The 23,450-nt window shown below is 40.9% G+C and overlaps 1 protein-coding gene across 3 annotated transcripts in view; it reads left to right on the top strand.

Moving 5' to 3' along the window:
• Positions 1-23,450, top strand: part of GARNL3 (GTPase activating Rap/RanGAP domain like 3) — a 312,374-nt gene that overhangs the window by 231,902 nt on the left and 57,022 nt on the right. For all 3 annotated transcript variants that reach the window (XM_089685234.1, XM_089685233.1, XM_089685232.1), the window contains 14 exons: positions 964-1,028; positions 1,146-1,209; positions 5,281-5,307; positions 7,249-7,324; positions 8,651-8,749; positions 9,048-9,151; positions 9,486-9,594; positions 9,841-9,886; positions 11,445-11,551; positions 11,828-11,943; positions 18,270-18,374; positions 18,618-18,692; positions 19,859-19,970; positions 20,803-20,901. In XM_089685234.1, coding sequence (XP_089541360.1) covers positions 964-1,028; positions 1,146-1,209; positions 5,281-5,307; positions 7,249-7,324; positions 8,651-8,749; positions 9,048-9,151; positions 9,486-9,594; positions 9,841-9,886; positions 11,445-11,551; positions 11,828-11,943; positions 18,270-18,374; positions 18,618-18,692; positions 19,859-19,970; positions 20,803-20,901 — 1,204 coding nt within the window. The remainder of the gene's footprint in view (positions 1-963; positions 1,029-1,145; positions 1,210-5,280; positions 5,308-7,248; positions 7,325-8,650; positions 8,750-9,047; positions 9,152-9,485; positions 9,595-9,840; positions 9,887-11,444; positions 11,552-11,827; positions 11,944-18,269; positions 18,375-18,617; positions 18,693-19,858; positions 19,971-20,802; positions 20,902-23,450) is intronic.

Genomic DNA, 23,450 nt, shown 5'->3' with positions numbered 1-23,450 from the left:
GGTAGAGGAAACTTGTGATATTTAGGGTGGGGGCCAGGGAATGAAGTAGACGGCCTTTGCACCAGTGCAGTTTAAAGCGTTTTGATAATCCATTAAATTTCCACTATAACCTTGGCAAGCTGACATAAGTATGATGGAAAGTCTGCTGTATAATGCAAGGACATTGCCTTTTTTATATACTCCCTCACGTCCTTTTCACTACTTTTTAACGCCACGTTTATTTCATTAATCACCTTTTTTTCTTTTGCCCCCTTTCATGCAGCTATATCACTGGGTTCAGAAGCCATCATCTGACAAGGCAATTCAGCCTCTGACACATCATACAAACAGTGCTCCAAATCTCTCATAACAGTCTGATTAAAGCTGGCCACACACCTAAAATCTGATGGTATAATCTCATTTAGATCTACCAATGATTGTGTAAAATACAGGCCTGCTTGATTGGCTACACATTAAATGGATTGTTTAGGTAGACCGTCACTCTGCATAAGGGCTTGTATATACTAACCGTAATGGTAGCCTTCTTAAGAGTGATCCATGATGGATTGCTTTTTAGAGGTCATCTTACAGACACTGAGGAGATATTATGTTGCCTTCTCACCATCTGATTAATTCCCTAAAAGCCAACGAAGCATGGGGGGGGGATAGTTATCGACGCACTATGCAAAGCATTATGGCCCCAGCATGTGTCCCCATACAGCTGCCTTTACAACTTAAGGGCTCAGCTACTTCTTTTTACTGCCCCCTAACCACAAGTGTAAACTAGGCCTTAATGTTGGACTATGTAGGAAATATTGTATATACAGACTGTAGATTGTGTATGCAGATTTACGTAACATTTACAGACGAGGGAGTAAAGCTAGATACACTTTGTACTGCAAGGAATTTTTCAACATTTAATACACTTGCTCCATTATGTGGTAATGAATCCCTTTATTAAAGGTGCTTTCTCTTGTTTGTCAGGGTACACAGAAAATCTGCCTTCCATATAGCCCCACAAAAACATTATCGGTGAAATCTATATTAAGGTAAATGCTGTGTGTCAGGTCAGTGTGTGACATACTGTATGTGATAGTGTGTACTTTGGGTGCTGGCAGCACAGGACACAATGGGAAGGGCTAATTATACTGATATTTCTGTTACAGTGCCATGAATTTGGACAGGTTTGAGAAGAGTCCTCGTGAAATTCTTAATCCAGAGATTCAAAAGGTAAGGCAGTGTTTTAATGAGCAGATCTCTGTATCTGCAATCTTATCTCTGTAATACAAAGAAAGCAATCACTGTTTTGTTTAGACAGTGACAGTGATTGATTGTTTCTTTTTAGCAATCATATGATGTATGTACAACCCCAATTCCAAAGTTGGGACGCTGTGTACAATCTACATAAATCCAGAATGAAATTTGCAAACCTCAGAAACTCAATAAAAGAAAATAGAAAACATATCAAATGTTCAAATTGGGCAAATTCATCATTTGCCCTCCAGAGGATTTACCCCCCTTCCTGACCAGGCCATTTTTTGCGATACGGCGCTGTCATGCAATGTTGTACATAAATAAAATGTATGTTCTGTTTTTCCCACAAATAGAGCTTTCTTTAGGTGATATTTCATCACCTCTGCGTTTTTTATTTTTTGTGCTATAAACAAAAAAAGACCAACAATTCTGAAAAAAAAACCAATATTTTTGACTGTATGCTATAAAACATATCCAGTAAAAAAAATGTTAAAAATAAAATTTCTTCATAAATTTAGGCCAAAATGTATTCTGCTACATGTCTTTGCTAAAAAAAATCCCAATATGTGTAAATTAAATTGGTTTACGTGAAAGTTATAGCGTCAACAAATGGCAGTATATATACTGGAATTTTTTTTTTACTAGTAATGGCAGCGATCAGCGACTTATTGTGGGATTGCGGCGGGCATTCTGCTGTGCAGAGCAATACAAAGCAGCCTGTTTGTGCTGACAGGGGAGAGATCTGTGTTGTTTACATAGAGACCTCTTCCCTGTCAGCTCTGCCGACGAACACCAACTCCCGGCTGAGAATTGGCAGCCAGGACCCGGTGATTGACATTCCAAGGTACTTCTGCTATAGGGCGGTCGGGAAGCGTTTAAGAAAAAAATAAGGTAACACATCTCAAAACGTTGGGACAGGACCATGTTTACCGCTGTGTAGCATCCTCTCTTCTTCTAACAACACTCTTTAACCATCTAGAAAATGAGGAAACCAGTTGCTGGAGTTTTGGGAGGAATGTTTTCTCATTCTTGCTTGATATAGAATTATAACTGCTCAACAGTCCTGCATCTTCTTTGTTGTATTTTTCATTTCAAGGTGTGCAAGATATTTTCAGTTGGTGAAAGGTCTGGACTGCAGGCAGACCAGCTGAGTGCTCCTGCTGTTTAGTTTTGTCCTGCTAAAATATGCAAAGCTTCCCCTGAAAAAGACATTGTGTGGATGGGAGCATATGCTGCTCTAAAACATGGATATATCTTTGAACATTGATGGTGCCTCTCCAGAGCTGTCCATTCCATATGTACTAATGCGCCTTCATACCATCAGAGATGCAGGCTTTTGAACTGAACTCTGATAAGAAGGTCCCTCTCCTCATTAGTCCAGAGGATGCAGCCCTTATGAGTGCTAAAAAGAATGTCAAACTTCAATTCATCTGACCATTGGAACAGTTTTGCACTTTGCAACAGACCGTTTTAAATGAGCCTTGACCCAGAGAAGACAGCAGTGTTTCTGGATCATGCTCAAATTTCTTCTTTGCATGATAGAGTTTTATCTTAAATTTTTGGATGGCACGGCTATGTTCATATACAGTGATTTTTGGAAGATTTCCCTGATCCCCTATTTCAGTGGTATCCATCACAGAATCATGCCCGTTTTTAATGCAGTGCCGTTTGAGAGCCCCAAGATCATGGGCATCCAGAATTACATTTCAGCCTTGCACACATATTTCTCCATATTCTCTGAATCTTTTGATGTTATTATGTACTGTAGATGATGATATATTTAAAGTCCTCAATTTTTTCTGAGACACTCTGACTCTCTAAGATGCTCTTTTTTTACCCAGTGATGTTACTGACCTGTTACCAATTAACCTAAGTAGGTGTAAAATGTTCTTCCAGCTCTTCCTTGTTAGTGCCAGTTACTTTGCCAGTTGTTGCCCTGTCCCAACTTTTTTGAGAGGTGTTGCTGCCATCTGTTTCAAAATTACCTTATTTTTTTCCAAAAATTGTATTTTTCTACTCAGTTGATATCTTTGATATGTTCTCTATTTTCACTTGTGAATAAAATATGAATTTATGAGATTTGCAAATCAATGCATTCTTTTTTTATGTACAGCTCACACAGCATTCCAACTTTTTTGGTACCAAGGTTCTATGTGCATATGTATGTATATGTATATGTGTGTGTGTGTGTGTGTATATACAGTATATACAGTTGTGTTCAAAATAATAGCAGTCAGACATCACTAACCTGATCAATCACTGTTTTTGGTAGAAATTATATTTCTACATGGCAAATAATTTACTAGCAGGTGTAGTAGAATAATAGAAATCCAACAGACCCAACAGTCATGACATGCATGCTGCTGATTCTGTGTAATTGAATCATTAATTGAAAGGGGCATGTTCAAAATAATAGCAGTGTGGAGTTCTTAGTGAGGTCATTCATTCTTTGAAAAACAGGTGGCAATTATTGCCCTTATTTAAGGAAGGAAGGCAGCAAATGTACATGCTGGTTACAGTGCATTTCTCTCTGAAATTCTGAGGAAAATGGGTCATTCTAGACATTGTTCAGAAGAACAGCGTACCTTGATTAAAAAGTGGATTGGAGAGGGGAAAACATATAAAGAAGTGCAGAAAATGATAGGCTGCTCAGCTAAAATGATCGCAAATGCTTTAAAATGGCAACCAAAACCTGAAAGACGTGGAAGAAAGCGAAAAACTACCATTCGAATGGATAGAAGAATAGCCAAAATGGCAAGGACTCACTGTGAAGACAGTGAAGCATGGGTGCGCAAGCATCATGATATGGGGATGTTTCTCATACTACGGTATTGGGCCTATTTATCGCATACCAGGGATCATGGATCAGTTTTAATACATCAGAATACCTGAAGAGGTCATGCTGCCTTATGCTGAAGAGGAAATGCCCTTGAAATGGGTGTTCCAACAAGACAACGACCCCAAACACACCAGTAAACGTGCAACATCTTGGTTCCAGACCAACAAGATTGACATTATGGAGTGGCCAGCCCAATCCCCAGATCTTAATCCAATAGAAAGCTTGTGGGGTGACATCAAAAATGCAGTTTCTGAGGCAAAACCAAGAAATAGAGAAGAACTGTGGAATGTAGTCCAATCATCCTGGGCTGGAATACCTGTTCACAGGTGCCAGAAGTTGGTTGACTCCATGCAACACAGATGTACAGCAGTTCTCAGAAACAGTGCTTATACAACTAAATATTAATTAAGTGATTCAAAGGAAAGCAAAATCTTCAAACATTTTTCAGTTTATATAGTGAATGTTTGAGCTTGTAAAGAAGAATACAAACACTGCTATTTTTTTGAACAGTCTAATCACTTTTCTTCAATTTTTTTAGAGGAACAACACAAATTTGATATATTTTTCTTCATGTTTTGATTTGGAATTGAATGTGTAGTGTTCCCAATGTATTTTTGTGTACGGAAATAAAAGCTATTAGAAGGATTTTGAGCTTTATTCACTTTTTTCAACACATTGCTATTATTTTGAACACAACTGTATATAAATTATTATTTATTTCCACTAGTGTTCTTTCCCTGATTGGGGGACTTCCCTCCTCATCGCTGGACTGTCAGCACATCAGGCATAACTCACCTCTATCCAAACTTGAAAGTTGCATTCTTTTGTAGTCCAAGTAGCTGCAGGCCGGGTCATTCACCAGCCCTGAGCATGTCTAAAACAAAGAGCTGGGATGTTGATGATATCAGCATCCATGTTTGATTAAATATGGGTATGTATCAATATAAAGGTGCTGATATCACCAGCATCCCACCCCTTTGTTTTACATGTGCTGGGGGTGTTGAATTAACTGTCCCACACCATTTTGGATTAGAAAAGCATGCAACTTTCAAGTTCAGATAGAGATGAGTTTAAAGGATGCTGACAATTATCCTTTAGTCACCATTCATACCATTGCACAATGCACCTTTGTATTCCTGCTGTTAATGGTGCTTGCGCTGCATCTTTGCACTCCTGCTCTTAGTGATGCTTGTGCTATCTCTCTGCAGGATCTGCTGGTTCTAGAAGAGCAGGAGGTATGTTTTGCTTTGCCATTTTTGGTCTTCTGCTTATTCATATTAGAGGGAGATATTGCTGATGGGCAGTTTGATAGAGTGCGTTTTTAGGGCACATTCACACATCTGCTTTTTAGGTGCATTTGTATCCCTGTTAAACATGCATGCTACTGACAACCAAAGATGCAGCAAGTAGGTTATTTTGTAAAGCACCATAAACACAGTGTTCCAAAACACTTAAGTGTGAATTAACCAAGTCAGGGTGCCAAGCTGGCCTTAAGTTTACTGATAATACTTTAAGAAAACCGCCTAGTTAAGGGGAACCTGTTATGAGGGAAGTATGCAGGCTATAGTTGCCTGGCTTCAATATTTTATTAGAGACTGACCTGCAGCAAGCATGTAGCCAGTAAGGTCTTAATCTACATACATTTTCTGTATCAGTAATTTCACATATTATGAAGCCAGCTGATAAACATTAAGGCCAGCAGTAATTGGCGTACATATACTGTATTTCCCTCATAATAGGTTTCCGTTGAGATTCTTTGTATAGGCCTTGAAAAAATGCAAATGTTAAAGGCATTCATTTGTTTTTCCTTTATTTGAATATGTATCATTCACATACTGGTTTACTGCTGACTGGGATGCTTATATTTACCTCCCAAACACAGGATGTACTGTATATTACATTTACACAGGTTGTATGTTGGTTTTGTGCTGGGCAGCACTCCGCATTGTGATCGCAGCTGCCTAGCTCCTACATTTATCACATTTTATCATTACAAAATGTAACTAATCAGTGTTGCAAAATAGATAAAGTGGTCAGTGTGGGCTGTCTAATATTTTAGCAACGTGACTGCAAAATTTTTTGACATGTCAAAATTTTGTTAGAAATTGGTCAAGTATACAGGTGAAACTCGAAAAATTAGAATATTGTGCAAAAGTTCATTTATTTCAGTAATGCAACTTAAAAGGTGAAACTAATATATGAGATAGACTCATTACATGCAACAGTAAAAATATTCTAATTTTTTGAGTTTCACCTGTAAATATAGGTTGGCAGCTCAGTCCTGGGGTCCCTCTAATTTTGAATAAATAATTTTACTGTCCTGAAAACTGAATTGTCAAATTATTTAGATGGTATTGTAGGAAATGTGAGTAATAAGGGCAGTCCACTCACAGTTGTGTAATTAACCTCATTTCATGGGAAGAGGTACTTTATTGGTGCATTGTTCCGTGTATGACATTCGCTGATCCTGCTCTTTCCTCCTCCTTTCCCCCCTCTAATCACCACTTGTTTTTTTCTTCTTTCTTGTCCTCTCTTGCTTCCTTCTTTTTATTCTTTTCCTATCCTTTAACTTTCTTCTCTTTCTTTCTGCTTTGCACTTCCCGTCTTCATCCATTCTCTCTTTCCTATCCCCCCTTCCCTCTTACATACAAACACACACACACTTGTCTTCTAACTTCTTACCCCGATCTTCTCTTCCCTTTTCTGCTGCTTCTTTTTATTCTTTTCCACTTCTTGTTTACTTCCTCTTTCTCTATGCCTTACTCTGTTTTTCCCTCCATGTACCCATCGTTTTCTTGTCTCTCATATACTTTCCCTTCCCTTTTTTCATCTTTCCTTTCCCCTTCTCTACTGCTTCCTCTCTTTTCCACTCTTCCTTTCCCATTCCTATCTGCCTTGCTCTCTTCTTCCTTTATTCCTCTTTTCTTTTGTTTCCTTGTACCTATTATTTTCCTCTCTCTTGTATTCTCCCCCTTCTTTTTTCTCTTTTTCTTCTTTCCTCTCCCTTTCTCTATCTTCCACTTTTCGTGTCTCGTTCCTCTCTGTCTTGCTTTCTTCTTTTTGTCCTTTTCCTCTCTGCTTACCACTCTTCTTTCCCCTTCATTGTCCTCAACCTTTTTCCACCCGGTTCCTGTCTTCCCCTACTCTCATCTTCTCTCTTTTCCTCTTCCATCTAGGGCTCTGTGAATTTTAAATTTGGAGTTCTTTATGCCAAAGACGGACAGTTGACAGATGATGAAATGTTTAGTAATGGTGAGTGCCATTTGTCTATGCTGTGAAAGTACAAACTTTGATATAAACCTCAGACCTAGATCATGTTCAGCTACTAAGAAAATGTTTCCTTTCACTGGAGAAATAGGACATCCTGGCTTACATCTTCCATGACCAGCTGATCTGTTAGCTAAATCTCTGAGTTTACTGGTATTCTGATTGTCCGAATGGCTCAAAACGCAGGCAGTAACGTGTTCCAGGGTTTCAACCCTGCCCTTTGTAGTTCTAAGAGTTACAAGAGGCTGTAGTTCTCTTTGGAAGCATTATGAAAAACTGCTGATCTGACTTAGATAGAGATTACATAAAAGTCTCATTCACCCCGTACAATTGTACCATTTTACCTGGTACAGTACTGTTTATTACACATGTGACTAGTACCTGAGACATGTATGTGTTTGTATTGAGTTTTACCTGTAATTCTTGGCTGTCAAATTGACAGCTGGAGTCCAATCTGCGTATTAGGAGCTGCTCTCATTGCTGGTACTGGTACAAGAGCACCGACAGCTGTCAAATTGACAGCTATGCATAGCAGATTACACCAGGATATTGGCACTCTCTGTTTATTCTAGAAGGCTCTGTGGATAGTTTGACTGCCTGTCCAGCTCTGTGTATCAGAAGCTACTGACAGCAACTGCAATTGTGAAAAAAAAATGTTGTTCCTATTTAACGCCTTAGTAACCTTATCCTTAATTTTTACTGTTCATATTATAGCACAATATTACAAAGTGAATGGATTTTCTGATATTATCTTTTTAACTCTTTGGAAATTCCAACTCTACATATGTGTTGCATCACAGAAGATATTACTTCACAGTGGAACTTGTTGTGGGTAAAAATTATACTAAAGTGGAATACTAGCTTGTTTCTGGGTATGTGCCCTGAATGGATTGGTGGCTGTGTTAGTAAAGGATCTTTCAGACGGTAAGCTTACCACTCTTTAAAAAGGGATTTGTGGTAGATGCTTTATAGCAGTGGCTGGCAAGCTTCAAGAGGCATTACTGCCACCTACTTACACCTGCTTTTCTATATTTCACTTTTTTTTTTTAAATTGCAGAATGGCAATTTTACATTGTGGGCTTGTGTTGAAACTGCAAGCCAAACGCTTGGCTTATGGTTGTAATGTGGATCTGATCTCAATGGGTGAATCTGACATATGATGCTACCTGTCAAACTCTGAAGCTGCCTGTTTTTACTGCCCCTCTACAACCAACGTGAAAGAGCCCTAAGAAAACTAACTGTTGAGACATTTCTTTTTCAATAAATGTTAATATATGAGATTAATACTCCATCTCTCTTTTTTTCCTCCAGAAGCAGGAAGTGAAAGTTTCCAGAAGTTATTAAATTTGCTAGGAGACACCATCACGCTCAAGAGCTGGATCGGTTACAGGGGGGGACTGGACACCAAAAGTAAGTGCCCCTTTTATGCCATCTGGTACATACAACTGTACCTGGGTTGGCATCGGGGGGGGGATATGTAATTTTCCTAGAAAATATTGATGGGAGTAGTGTATTCATCTTATTCTTACCAGGGAATAACAAGCATACTGTCTGTTCTGTGGCCCAGTGCAGGGGCCAACTACTGTACATTTCGCTTTGTGGTCCTCAGGGCCGAATAGTTAATGAATGTGGATTATGGAGTAGATTTTAAAAACTAAGCAGAAAGATTTGTTTGACAGATATTTTATTTCCTGCTCATTTCTTTCAGATGATACAACGGGAATGCATTCCGTCTATACTGTTTACCAAGGACATGAAATAATGTTTCATGTCTCTACAATGTTACCGTACTCAAAAGAGAACAAACAGCAGGTACGTCTTATGTTTCCTAAGCCAGCATTAGTAAAATAATAGTTGTAGACAGGGGCGGACTGACAACTCATGGAGCCCCCAGGCAATAGACAATCATGGGGCCCTTGTGTCCTTGCCCACACTCAAAAAAGCCTATAAAAAAGGTACCAGGGGCATTTCATGCGGCACCCTACTTACCCGGGGCCCTCAGGCAGTGCCGAGTGTTCGAATGGTCAGTCCGCCCCTGGTTGTAGATACAAGTCTACAGCACATGGCTGAAATAATGGAATGAATGATAATGGTGGTCATAGGGGTAAAGCGGTAGTCCACCAAAGTGATAATCTGTGTTTTCCAGGTAGAAAGAAAACGACACATCGGTAATGATATCGTCACCATCGTCTTTCAGGAAGGTGAAGAGTCTTCTCCATCATTTAAGCCCTCTATGATCCGCTCTCACTTCACTCGTATCCTTTCATCATTGTTGCTTTCCGGAACTTTGGAGTGGTTGTGGATGTGTGAGGGGAAAGAAGTGATAATATTTAGTGCTGGAAACAAGATTGCTCCACTTTGGCTTAGTTGGTCTCAGCAGTCCTAACCATGACCAGGGACTCTAATTAGGTTTATACTGAAGTTCAGGTTACTAAGCTTCATTCAGGCAGCAGCAAAGAATTTTTGGACTTCAGCTTTTTTTTCCTTAATAAAGTTTGCAGATATTTTTGCCTTAGTGAGATACAACAAACAGAACGACAGTTACAGGTGAGTTCAGGAAGACAGTGGCGTACCTAGCACATCTGGCACTCATGGCTGATCATTTTTTTTTACACCCCCCCCCCCCCAAAAATAAGGTATGCAGTAAAAAACAGCGTGCGCAGTGTACCATACTAAATTGTGTTTGTAGGCAAATACCAATAACAGTGGGAGGGGCATATTTAAAAAATAAAACCTGAGCCTTCTTTCCCTATACTTAGCACACATATACCACGGTCCTTTTACCCACAAAATATGTTTTCGTGACTGTGCCACAAGCAAAGAGTGTAACAGACATGTACAAACATCAGCATACTCATTTTAATAAAATTAAACTGTTCTAATACATATCCTTTTTTACACACCTTCAGCTTCAGAAGTAGTGTACTTAGAGTGCAAAAGTAAGGAGCATGATATGTATGGCTTGCCATACGCTATACAATCTGATTCTACAATTTCCTATAGCCCATCAACTAACTGATTTGGTATATTTTGAATGCATTGTTTAGGGTTGTCCTTGTATCACATACAGTAGTTTTGCAAAATCTAAAGGAGATTGTACAATCAGATTGTAAAAGGTATGACCAGCTTAAAACATGAAAGGGGGGTGGGGGATTTATCAAAACTAGAGCTTCAGTTTTTTCAGTTGAACTTTGAAAATGAAAGTTATAAGGCCACTTTACAGAGTATGACCAATTTTACCCCCTCTTCCCAGTACAAACGATCCCCCTTCCCTCATACCCCCCACAGTACAGATCTCCCCTAACATTTCTAAAGCTCCCTCCCAGCCTACAGCCCCTAGTACAGACTCCCCACTAACAAAGACATCTAAGTACAGACACCTCCCCCCCCCCCCTCAACATGGCCTCTCAGGACAGTGGACCCCCCAGCACAAACCCCTAAGTACATACCCACACCCAGCACAAACTCCTCAGTACAGACTCTCCTCCCAGCACAGACTGACCCCCCAACACAGATCCCTCAGTACAGGCTCAACTCCCCAACACACATGGACCCTTCAGCACAGATGGACCCCCTGCCTTTCCCAAGTACAGAATCCTCCGTACAGACCCGCCCTTCCCCCCGTAAAGAATCCTCTGTACAGACACCCCTTCCTCCCATAAAGAATCCTCAACACAGACATACTCCATCCTCCACCCCGCTCAGGTGCAGAACCCTCAGTACAGATCTCCCCCTCCCTAGACTCAGTCGCCATATGCAGCAGAAGCTCAGTGAAAGGAAGACCTTCTCTTGGCTCTGTCAATGAGCGAGGAGGGAAGGAGACTTCCTCCCACTCTGAGCTCCTACTGTCACTGAAACACCAGACGCAGATTTGCTGGCGATCACGTGACTGCCTGACCTGTCTTTTTTTTTTTTTGTGTTGCACAGCGCTGAGCTGCAGGACCACGCAAAACAAAAAAAGAAATGTCAGGCAGCCGCAGAACCCCCAGCACTGCTCATCTCTTTGTACACAACTGCAGGGAGATTACATGCCTGTGAGCATTGACATGACACATGACAGTCATCCAAGGGTGTAATTCTGGTTCTTCATTCTGATACCTGGCAGATTAAAGATATTTTCAGAAGAAAGTGTACCACTGTTTGGGCCTCCACTTCCCTCTCCTCCTGTCTTCACTGACCACCAAGAATTCAGGGATTTTCTTCTAGTAAAGTGTAAGTCTACTTTCTTAGTTATTGTATATATTGTAGAAATCTATCTGCTGTTCAGTGGTGATGTACATACATACATCTAGAAGACATGATTACATGTCCTTCTGCTAATCTTTGTATGGAGGAGAGAAACGCTGGGAGATGGCAGTAGAGGGACTTTATATGTGCACATCTGAGATGTAACTGAAAACTCTTTCATTTTAAGATTTAACCTGTTTCTTTCCTTTTTTCATACTTTTGATTCTGTTGTGGTTTTGTACACTCTTCTGTCTCTTACAGTAATAAATGGTGAGAAGGCAACTCTGGAAACACCAACTTTCGCTCAGAAGCGACAGAGGACATTGGACATGCTGATCCGATCGCTGTATCAGGATCTTATGCCAGATTTACACAAGGTATTCTTAATTTCATATGTGACATATTCCATCTTAGTGTAACATTGCAATTTCCTCAATCATCATGTCACTGTTTAGCCTGCAGTTTCCTGCCTGTGAATTTCCTACTTCCTTGCTGCAGTGGTTCTGCTAGATCTGTGATCCTATTCATGTGTTGTTGGCTTCTGTGTTCACTTATTGGTGTTGCCTGCTATACTGTTGATTTACAGTATATCCCTTTCCCTTCAATCACTCCCTAGTCCACCTCCCAGTCTGCTTCCCTGTACAAGACATGCTCAGTGCAGCCTGCGTTTCCTGAGCAGCTTCCTAGTTTCTCTGTGCTCCTGGTTGCTTAGTATTGTATTCTTTGTCTGATTTCCCATGTATCGACCGCAGCATAGTCTACAATTTGTGCTTGCCTGCCTACTGCCCTGACCTCAGCTTGTTTCCCAAATCTTTCTCTGTCTCCTGCCACCTTTACTATACACATGTGAGTGGTCTCCGCTTCTTTAGCTGAGTGTACTTAGGGGTTGGGACCTGGTTCCAGCTTGCTAAAAGTCCATCCTCGCCATCAGGGTTCCTGGTGAAGAAGCAGGCTGGGGCTTAGACTCCACGATCTGGGGAACCCTGAATTGGCTTTCAAGGGCTCACCACCGTAGAAACCTGACATACCAATTTCTTCTCTCTGTCAGCTGACCAATGCTCCAGATCTGGGGGTTCTTTTAACAGAAGTCAAATGCACTCTCTGTGTAAGTGGGGTAGTAGACTCATTCTGTTGATGTGCAGAGGTGCTCTCATATTCTGGGGCAAACAAAAAGAGCACCTGGCTCAGGCCCAGCAGGAAAGGGCACAGTCTACATTAGATATTAAATATCTCTTTCAACAAGTTGACCCTCGTGATCATAATTCCAAGATAACGTTGATCATGAAAAAAAAATACAATGTTAAATCCACTGTAAGCATAACATGTAGAACTTTCTGAACTATAAATATATTGCTTGTGCCCTAGGAGGTTGGATGCACTTCCACAGCTCTGCTGTGAAAAATCTAACTTTTTTTTGCGGTTTCTTTTTCATCTTTGTGGAATTCTTTCCGTGGTGCTTTCAGTCAAATTCCTTGCTACACTGCTGCTTGAACTGGATGCTTTATAGCAGTTATCTGGACTGGCGTTTTCTCGGCACTAGCTTTGAAAGCCATACCCCAGCCTGGACTGGACAATTGCGGTCTAGCATGAAATGTGACTTACAGGCACTGTGCTCTGTACCTTGGCACTTTCAAGTTCTAAAATGTACTTGTTATATAGCAGAGGAGTGTTTTCAGGTCCAGAACCATGGCACGGTCCCAGGTGTGACCCTGCCTCTGAAAACTGACTGAGCTAGACCAAACAGGCTAAAGCACAAACTGCTAACTTTCCATAGCATGGCCGGGCACCTTTTTGTCACCTCTGTGTGCTCCGTGCTCTCTGTTCCACCATTTAGTGTAGAGGAGGTATCTTGTGGATACTTGGTCCCCTACCCTTCCCCTCGCAGCATCTAGATCTGTCTTTCCAGAGGCCTCAGAACAGGCCAGGCCACCAGCCACTGTGATCTTCTGTGACCCAACAATCTGTTTCTGAAGAGACAGTTTTTTGAGGCACTGCAGTCTCCTGTGGTCACCTCAGAATTATAGGGTTTTTTTCTGATGTATCACTGGATCTTTGGGTTCAGGATCCTCCCTAAATCTGGATAGACAGTAGGGGTAAGAAAAATTGCTCTTCAGTAAAGTTTTGAGACCAAGGAGTCTATTTTCAGCTATTTTCAGCCCTTCTGGTCATTTCCAACTCACCAATCTTGTACCAAAGTTTATATTCCTTCCCTTTCCTACCCTTCTGAAAGTGCTTCCTTGCACCCTACCCCTTCAGTTGTTTGACTCTCTGGAACAAAATACCTTAGCTATCTTGCAAGCTGTTGTGTTCTAGCTAATTCAGGATTCTTAGGCTTGCCTACTGCAATTAGTTATATGGCCTCTCGTCCCTTAATCTTATGGGATCGTCTGTTTGCTTGAGTCAGGTTGTGGGGTGCCTCCCATATGGAGGTTGATTCTCAGTCCTCTTTGCCATTGCCTGCTCCCCCTTCAGGCCAAGGGCTCAGTCTCATTAGATAACAGATTGCTTCAAGCAGCCTTTGGGCGATTGGCAGTCCCCAGTTATGTTTCAATAGGACATGTGGGATGTTGTTGCTCTGTTGCCCTCCGAATTTCCGTTTTCCTCAATGGACGAAACAGAAAATGGGATTTTTGTGCTAACTGTAAAATCCTTTTTTTTTAGTTCACTGAGTGGCACAAGCCCCACTCCTCTGTGTTTATGTTCATGCTCTTGCACTGCTTTGCCACAAAACTGAGAGATGCTCAGAGTAACCCTAGGTTCACACCTAAGCATTTTCTGCAGCATTGTGCAAAAATGCAGTACAGTCCATTTAACATGATTTCCTATGGGACATGTTCACATCTGCACGTTTTCACCCAGTGCGTTTTTGGGAAAGGGTCAGGGACTTTTTTGAACGCAAAGAGTTGCATTTTTTATTCTATAGACTTCAATGGAAATGCTGCAGAAAAGCATGTATTGTGTTTTTGCTGCATTTTTGTTGTGTTTTTGATGCGTTTTAAATCTGCCTGGAAACAAGAAAAAGATAAACACAAACTGCATCAAAAAAGCAAATGCAAACACACAAAATGCAGTGCAGAAATGGCTGTTTGCTAGTGTCCAGGGGTGGACTGACCATTTGGAAACTCGGGCACTGCCCGAGGGCCCAGGGTCAGTAGGGGGCCCCATGAGATGCCCCTGGTACCTTTTTCATAGTATTTTTTGAGTTTGGGCAAGGACACAGGGGCCCCATGATCCCCTATTGCCCAGGGGCCCCATGAGTTGTCAGTCCGCCCCTGCTAGTGTCCATTCTATCTTTAGATGGCAGTATAACAGGACAGTATATTAATTTATCTGCCCTTTAATGGACTTCAAGAAAAGCATTTTTTGATGAGTACAAACATCCATTTTTTAAAAGCATATTTTTGAGTAACTGTATTTTTGTGGAGAACACATTCCTATAACATTTTCAGGTCTGCTAAATAGATTTTACTATTTTTGCCTCATGCCTTTACAGCCTTTTGAAGTTTTTCTTGTACCTAAGGCTGTCCATAGTCATTAGAGCAGCTATTCTCAACCAGGGTTCCATGGCACCCTAATGTATCTACAGAGGTTGTAGAGGTTTCTTGAACTGTGGCTGATTGACCTCCTATTTGATGGTGTCTACAGAGTTCCAGGGTCAACACTACTTGGCAAAACCAGCAGCATGACCCAATTATCTTTTTATCTGTCTATAAGCATGGTATTCTGACCACTGTTTGGATTGCATTCTTCCTACTAACCACCAATGTAGGGGCATATTCTCCACTGACCTCCGATAAATTGGTTTTAATAAGTGTTCCCCCAGACCTGAAAATTTGTTTAGGGGTCCTCTGACCAAAAAAGATTGAAAAAGGCTAAATTAGTGGGTGATTAGACACAAAATCTAATTAGCTCCTTATTTCTAGTTTATCGGTATCCATTTAATTGGCCCCCTGGGGGCACGGTGCCAGTGAAGAGTGTAGTAGAGAGTTTACAAAGTAGCCCTGATTTTAGAGTAAGAAAAGAAAATAAATAATTTATGCAGTATGATGTTTATAGAAGCCATGTATCCAGCCTCCAGGTTGTTATCTGCAGATGATGGATTCTCTAGACTCTGAGAACAAGCCAATCGTTGGCATTACTCTCCTTAAGTGTGTAAAACAACAGCCATCCTGTGCCTGGCTTTGTGAGGTGCAGGGATTATTTTTCACCAGACACAGAAGTATTCATAGTAACTAAAGATCTCTAATAATACCACCAATGCAACATTAAAGTGTACTTTTTACTTTTGTAGCCAAATTGGGATAACACCCACTTTATCTTTGTTACATGTTCTCACTCACATAGCATAACTTTAAAAAAAAAAATCGCTGCTTATCTTTTATTTGCTCTTTTATGAAAATTTCAAAACTGAGGTATACCTCTACTATGCTGATGGGGATGGGGAGTTAAAGTGTTACTAAACCAACATCAGAAAAATCAGTCTGTATATGCAGTAAAGTATGCTTGTTATACTACTCACTGTGGAACCTAAGGGGTTAATCCTCTGCATTGTGTGAAAAAGGATGTTTGATCCTGTCTTCTCTGATCCTACCCTTCTACTGTCCCCAGTCCATCTGCTGATAGAACAAAGCCTTAGGGGCAAGCTGCACATGCTCAGTTTGGTCTGTATTGCTAAAGTTTTTTTTTTATTGGGAGAGTGCAGGTAATCAGCACAGGGCTAATCAGCACTGTGCAGACAGAGGGTTAGGAGTTATGTAGCCTCATAGGACAATGAGGGAAAAATTAAATCTGCTCCTACACGCTTTAACCAGTGCTCTGCTGGGCACTGATGAAAGTCACAAGACTGCTCTAACTGCTGATGGCGAAAGGTATTTAGCAGTTTATATTTATTAAAATAATTGCATTTCCATGTTCTCTGTACTGCGGGAGACCAGATATAGTAAATGCAGGGTCCTGGGTTTAGTAACACTTTAATGTTTACCATAATTAACCCTGTCTGTACTGTCCTGGCAGATCTCATTATCAGTTGTAAGTTAGGTTGGAACCTAACAAAGGGTTAAAGATTTAGAAACCGGGCTTCTGCATACTATGTTAATGATGGAAAACTCAATGGGGTTGATTTACTAAAGTGTAGTGCTCCAGATCTAGCTCTGGAGCAACTGTACTTGCAGTGCACATTATATTTGCCTTTAGTAAATCAACCCTAATGTGTCCCACTTTGTCGTTGAGTTTTCTCAATTTCAATTGTTTAGAGTAGCTTGCAGTCTGTCCGAGGCCTGCTCCAAACAAACACCTAGAAAGGTAAGAAACATTTTTAAAGTGATTCTAAAAGCTCAAATGTTATTCTCTGAAAATAACAAACATGTCATACTTATCTGCTCTGTGCATTGGCTTTGCACAGAGCAGCCCTGATCCTCCTCTTCTAGAGGCCCTTGTTGGTGCTCCTGGCTCCCTCCCCCCCACCGAGTGCCCCCATAGCAGAGCACTTGCTATGTGGGTAATCGTCCATAAGGCACACAGAGCTCGCCCTGCCACCTGCTTCCTCCTCACTGGCTGTGATTGACAGTAACAGGAGCCAATGGCTCCTTCTGCTGTGTTTGAGCCAATGAGGAGAGAGAGCCTCTGCTCTAGTGCACATCGCTAGATCGAGATCGGGCTCAGGAAAGTATTAGGGGGCTGGGGGAGCTGTAGCATGAAGGTAAAAAACCTTCTGCTATCAGAACCACTTTAAAATTATTTTTAGGTATACAGTGTGAATGGGAACACATAACAGACATATAGTTTTCTCGAGTTTGACTGCAAACCTGGCAATATACTTTAGGGAAAGTAAATATGGGATCTATTCGTGGCCTGTGAGAGATTATGTGAGAAATTCAATATTTAATGCCCCTAAAATATCATTTACAGGCAGTTTTAGGTTGGTTCATCTCACCCATCTTGTAAAAGTTGGTATTCCACATGAATTACCCAGTCCTTCCACTTGATACCTCCTATTTTTTCTTTCGCCAGCTCAGTCCTTCTGCTCCTGCTACCTAATCCCTCATGGTGATCCTTTCAGATTTTTCCCTCAGCTGTCCCTTCCACCTGATTCTTCCTAGTGATTTAGCTGTTTACTTCTACTAATTTTTCCAGCATTGTGCCTGGTTCACAATAGTGAGATTTTAAATACGATTTCAGTCACACAGAATTGAATGACAATAGAAATCATGTTGCTTTCAATGGTGACCATTCAGCAAAACTGTTCAGCAGAGCGTAAGTTTGGAAAAGGGTCCTGTACTACTTTGGTGTGATGCCAGCCTGTTTTTGCCCCATAGAATATGCAAACCACATCCAAAATTTACAACGAAGTCGCACTACATATTTATACTGAAGATCAGATCAAAGTCATATCGCAGTAGTATGAAACTAGCTTTATCCTTCCCCCTGATACCTGCTTTTAATCCTACCAGCATTATACTTCCTGCTATCCTGTTGATCCTATATTAGTAAACAGAGGCATTCTTGAGGCACTTGACAATAAATGAGAGTTTTCCGTAGAAACATTGGGATTATTGAAAAAGTAGTTGTTGGCACAATAGGCACAAGTTGGCACAAAAGGTGTATTGTGGGCTAAAATGGGTAGTTGCTGGTATAGTTGCAGGACACTTGGTACAGTGGTTCCAAAGTTGGAGACACTAATTCGTGGTTTGTTGTGCTGTTTTAGAACATGCTAAACAGAAGATCTTTCAGTGATGTTTTGCCGGAATCCCCAAAATCTGCAAGGAAAAAGGAAGAGGCACGCCAGGCAGAGTTTGTTAGGATTGGTCAGGTTAGTATCGTGTATCTTTTTACTGAAGTGAGATGTATTGGAAGAGACAGCGGAGCAAACATTTCGTGAACTATGTGACTTTCCCTGTGAGCCCACAGCTTAAACACCATAGGTAAATATCTGTCGGTGTGTAATGTAGTGCTGTAAGCTTGCATCAGGCTTGGGCTGTCCTTTCTCATTTTGCTGTCTGTTCTCTGTGATGACATAGTATGTGTGTAATGATATTTTATGAATCTCTTCTAGGCACTGAAGCTGAAGACCATAGTTAGGGGAGATGCTCCTACTAGTCTGGCCACCACAGGGCTGTACAGGAGGGAGGTAAGATGTCCACCATCAGGTATATAGGATAATTACAGGAATGTCCTACTGACTGGAGGTTGCTGGAGATATACATTTTTTTATCTGTAGAGTAGTTATGGTAAACCACAAAAAATCACATATGGATAATTTTCAAATGAGTTGCAGAAAAAAATGACATCACAACTCCTTACTTAAATTTAGATACTGCTCACAGGTTGTAGTGGTGGAAATGTAATATAGGTGTCAGTACAATATCTGTGCTACAGTACAGTAGAATGGGGGGGGGGGGCACGAATTATCTCCAGTATATAAAATGCATAGGTATAATACCCTGGTGCAGTATGTGGACTTGTGGGACAAAAGCACTGATTACACACTGATCTTTAGAGAACAAAAAAAGAAGGATTGAGGGGTTATTGCCTGAAAGACATGCAAGTTCAGCACAACATTAGAGGTACTCTATCTAATTCCCAGTGCTGTGGCCTTTGTTCCTTATGTATGCACTAACTGCCCACCCCTGCAGACTATTTCTCATTGTGTCTCCATGAAGTGCAAATGGCCCCATGCTGTGAGGGAGCACAGGCACCACATCCAAATGATGTCATGTTCCTACAATGCATAGCAAAGACCTGTAGACAATAATCAGAGGGAACAGTAACATAATGGAGGTTATTTACTAAAGTGCAAAACCTAGTGCAAGTCCGCATAAAAAACAATCATCTTCCAGGTTTTATTGCCAAAGCTTAATTGAACAAGCTAAAGTTAGAAGCTGATTGGCTACCATGCACAGCTGCACCAGATTCTGAGTGCACCAGTTTTAGTAACCCCCCCCCCTCAAATCTCTTCACATCTTCTGTAAATGTTAGTTGTATATTCTAAAGTTCTCCATCTCTAATATGTATTGTAAAATACAATTGACAACAATGGATATAAGATTGATAAAGAGCATCTGAGTCTTCTGCAGCTGGCAGGTCAATTTGAGAACATGGCATATCACTGGGGCACTGAGCACTGATTGGAATTGGGTTAATCAAAGCATAGCGCTGGACTGATTTTATCCAATCCTGATGTTACTGGAGCAGGATTTAGTACTCCAGTTCCAGGCCCATTTCTATATGTTTATCCTGTATAAAGAAACAGAAGATATTTTGATGAGTTAATAATGCTTCTGCTTTAATTCTCAGCCCTGGGAGTCTCAGTGTTATTGCAACAACTTCAGCCATGAAGCCATCAATGGTGATTCCTGGGGCCCATCGCTCTTCCTGTCCACAGATGCCGGAGTGTTGCTAATAGATGGTGAGTATCTTCTCATTATCACCAGTGAAGCCATTGGATCAACATTACAGTGAGGCAGCTAGATCATTTAGAAGGCTAGATCAGTAATGGCAGCCCCCATATGCTCTTAGTACAGGTTTTCTTTTTGTTTACATTGCACTATAATACACAGAGCAGCCTAACAGGAATCCTTGTCAACTTTGCTCACGGCTCACTAACAGAAGATGAAGGCTGGTTGCTATGGGTTTCTGCACATCACTGATTGGGGTTTCTGCAATAGTGGATGTGTTGTGAATGTAAAAAGAAGCCGTCACATGGATGGTGGTCTTTCTAATCGCCGAGCTTGCGGTATAAAGCGCTGCATTTTGTGTAATAAACCCACAAGGCTCTCTCAGGGGAACAATTGCGGAGCTGCAGCTTTGAGGCATAAACGAGTAAGATCTTGCCGCTCGCAGTCTCATTAAAGCTGCTCAGTTCCTTATTGATTCATTTATTTCACTTGTTTTATTAATGTAATGCGCCATTGCCAATTACGGGCTATTTTTAGCTCTTGCTGTAGAAGGCTACAAATTAGCGAGACGTTAATGTTTCCCCAGCTGGAGACGGATAAAACAGAGATTAATGTCTGAGCGATTTGGATCTCCCTCTGTTATACATTTTTTTTGTGTGTGTGCGAAGTCTGGACGATGTGAACATTATCCACTTTGTGTTCATTTGTAAATAGGATGCAGAAGGAGGCTGTTCTGTTTTGCTCAAGGTGGGGTTTTAGGCACAGGTTGGCACTCCAGCAGAGTATGGTATATTGTGCCCAGTACTGATGAATGACCAGTGCTCGCTCTTTCTTTTTTCACAGATGGTCAGCCAGAAATCGCCGTGTTTGATAAAACGCTGCAGATAAAACAGATGCATGTCCTGGAAATGCTTGATCTCCTCCTCACCCGAGTGGACAAAGGTGAAGTCACTTGTCATTTTATCATAAAAAAACAGTGCAGCGCTCTAAGAGACTGTATCTACAACTAAATGGTAATAAATCAATAACATTAATAAAATTGATATAATATAATAGTGCCAAAAAAAATAAAGTAAAAAATTAGTGCCAAACCATGATGAAAAAACATAAAAAAATGAAGTGCCAAACCATAACCATGTAAATGGTGTGTACACAATTAGTAATATTAAATCACACTCCAAAAATAACATCCAATAAAGGAAATCTTAGCAGTGCTCACACAGTGCCAAAAAATAAAAAATAAACATAAATAAATGCATCCAGAACAATGTCCTTTTAGTGAAAAATGACATAAATCATGCGATGTGCAATAGTGATATTGAATGCAACACGTGACTGTGCCAAACTCCTCCTCGTTAGCGGCTAAATTGCCTCCTCACCTCCTCCTACTGACCCCAAGGGGCCAACAGGCTTGCAGGATCACCCTGGATCCTTAATAGACCATGGCCAGCAGCTTCCTTCCTTCCCTGGATCTCCTTAGAGGGGCTCCTAATTCCCCTATTCTGACCCAGATGAAGTCACGAGTAGACGGTGACGTAACGCGTAGGTACGCGAGTTCGTAGTTCCGGTGCGTGGTGACGCATTTCCGGCGGGAGACGCCATTTTGCTACACCCAAGAGGTCCCAGCCACATGCAGTACACCCACACATCAGTGAGGAGGGAAGATTGTCTGTAATGTGAGTGAAACCTTTTTTACTCTTTTAAATAAACCGAGTTAATCGAATACTGCACTTAGAGGCTTTTTTGTGGCTCACTGGATTGTGAGCTATTACTCTTCAGGACCGCCCTGACTGAATAGGGGAATTAGGAGCCCCTCTAAGGAGATCCAGGGAAGGAAGGAAGCTGCTGGCCATGGTCTATTAAGGATCCAGGGTGATCCTGCAAGCCTGTTGGCCCCTTGGGGTCAGTAGGAGGAGGTGAGGAGGCAATTTAGCCGCTAACGAGGAGGAGTTTGGCACAGTCACGTGTTGCATTCAATATCACTATTGCACATCGCATGATTTATGTCATTTTTCACTAAAAGGACATTGTTCTGGATGCATTTATTTATGTTTATTTTTTATTTTTTGGCACTGTGTGAGCACTGCTAAGATTTCCTTTATTGGATGTTATTTTTGGAGTGTGATTTAATATTACTAATTGTGTACACACCATTTACATGGTTATGGTTTGGCACTTCATTTTTTTATGTTTTTTCATCATGGTTTGGCACTAATTTTTTACTTTATTTTTTTTGGCACTATTATATTATATCAATTTTATTAATGTTATTGATTTATTACCATTTAGTTGCAGATACAGTCTCTTAGAGCGCTGCACTGTTTTTTTATGATTTATTGACACTGTGGATTGGTATCAGTTTTGAGTGCTGGCGGCTATTGAATAGGTTGAGTACTTTCATTCACATAGCGCAGGAGGACCTTGGATTATTTTCAGACACTTGTCATTTTGTTAAAGGGGCTTTACCCTACAGTAGGGGCTCTTACATTCACCATATAGGGGAGACTCTGCCTGTTTCCCTTCAAGAGGTACTCTTCCTGTTACCCTGTTAGAGGGGCCCAACGTGTCACCCTATGGAAAGGACTCTATTTGTCACCTTTAAGAGGAAGCTCTACCTGGCACCCAGTAGGAGGGGCTATACCAGTTACCCTAAAGAAGGGCTGTACCTTCTCACCCTGTAGATGGTCTTTATCTTTCACCCTTTAGGAAGGGCTCTATTTCTCACCTTTATAGTAGAAGCTCCATCTTTCACCCTACAGTAGGGGCTCTGTTACCATGGGTTGGTCTTTGTTTACCTAAAATGGCACCAAAGATAGGGCATACATATCAGTGATGGTGGGGGCGACAGGGCATGTTGTGATTCTTCCCCTACTGGAGAAACTATTTTGTGGTGTTAAAAGATATTATACACGTATAGCATGAAAGACCTATATACCCTTATACTGTTTTACCTGCCAAAGGATTAATAATTCTGCTCAGCTAATATTATGATTTACATACCACTGCCATACTGCACAGCTGTAAATGTCATTATTCTGCTTCTTTACTGCTCAAAGGCAGGGCAGTGATATAAGAAGTTAAATTGCTGAACCAGGATGAGCCTGATTTGTGAAGTGTGTATATATGTTCCTCCCTGAGAAAATCCACCAATATCAGTCATATGGATGCTGCTAGTATTAAAGCTGGTATTGACCAGATAACAGAAACTCAGATTATTTTTGCTGTTTATCACTTCTTTCTCCCCACTAACACCCTAACAAAGTTGGGATTTCCCCCTTGTATTGGGATGATATCCTCTTACTTATTTTTTTATTACCAGGATAGGGAATGAGGGGAAACCTCTTCAATAAAAGATAGGAATGGAATCTTGACAGATTTTTAAAGTCTAGCACACACGTTCAGAAAATCCTACAAAAAAAAATCAATTTCAAAGCAATCATACAATAATCTGATCGTTAGTACATAGTTTTCGTCCAAAATTATTTGAAGGG

Source organism: Staurois parvus, unplaced genomic scaffold, assembly GCF_062004578.1.
Source record: "Staurois parvus isolate SC_StPar_1 unplaced genomic scaffold, SC_StPar_1.0 ptg000365l, whole genome shotgun sequence".
In the NCBI taxonomy this organism is placed as follows: domain Eukaryota; kingdom Metazoa; phylum Chordata; class Amphibia; order Anura; family Ranidae; genus Staurois; species Staurois parvus.
Note: the sequence above shows the minus strand (reverse complement) of the source record. Positions and strands in the feature narration are given on the sequence as shown.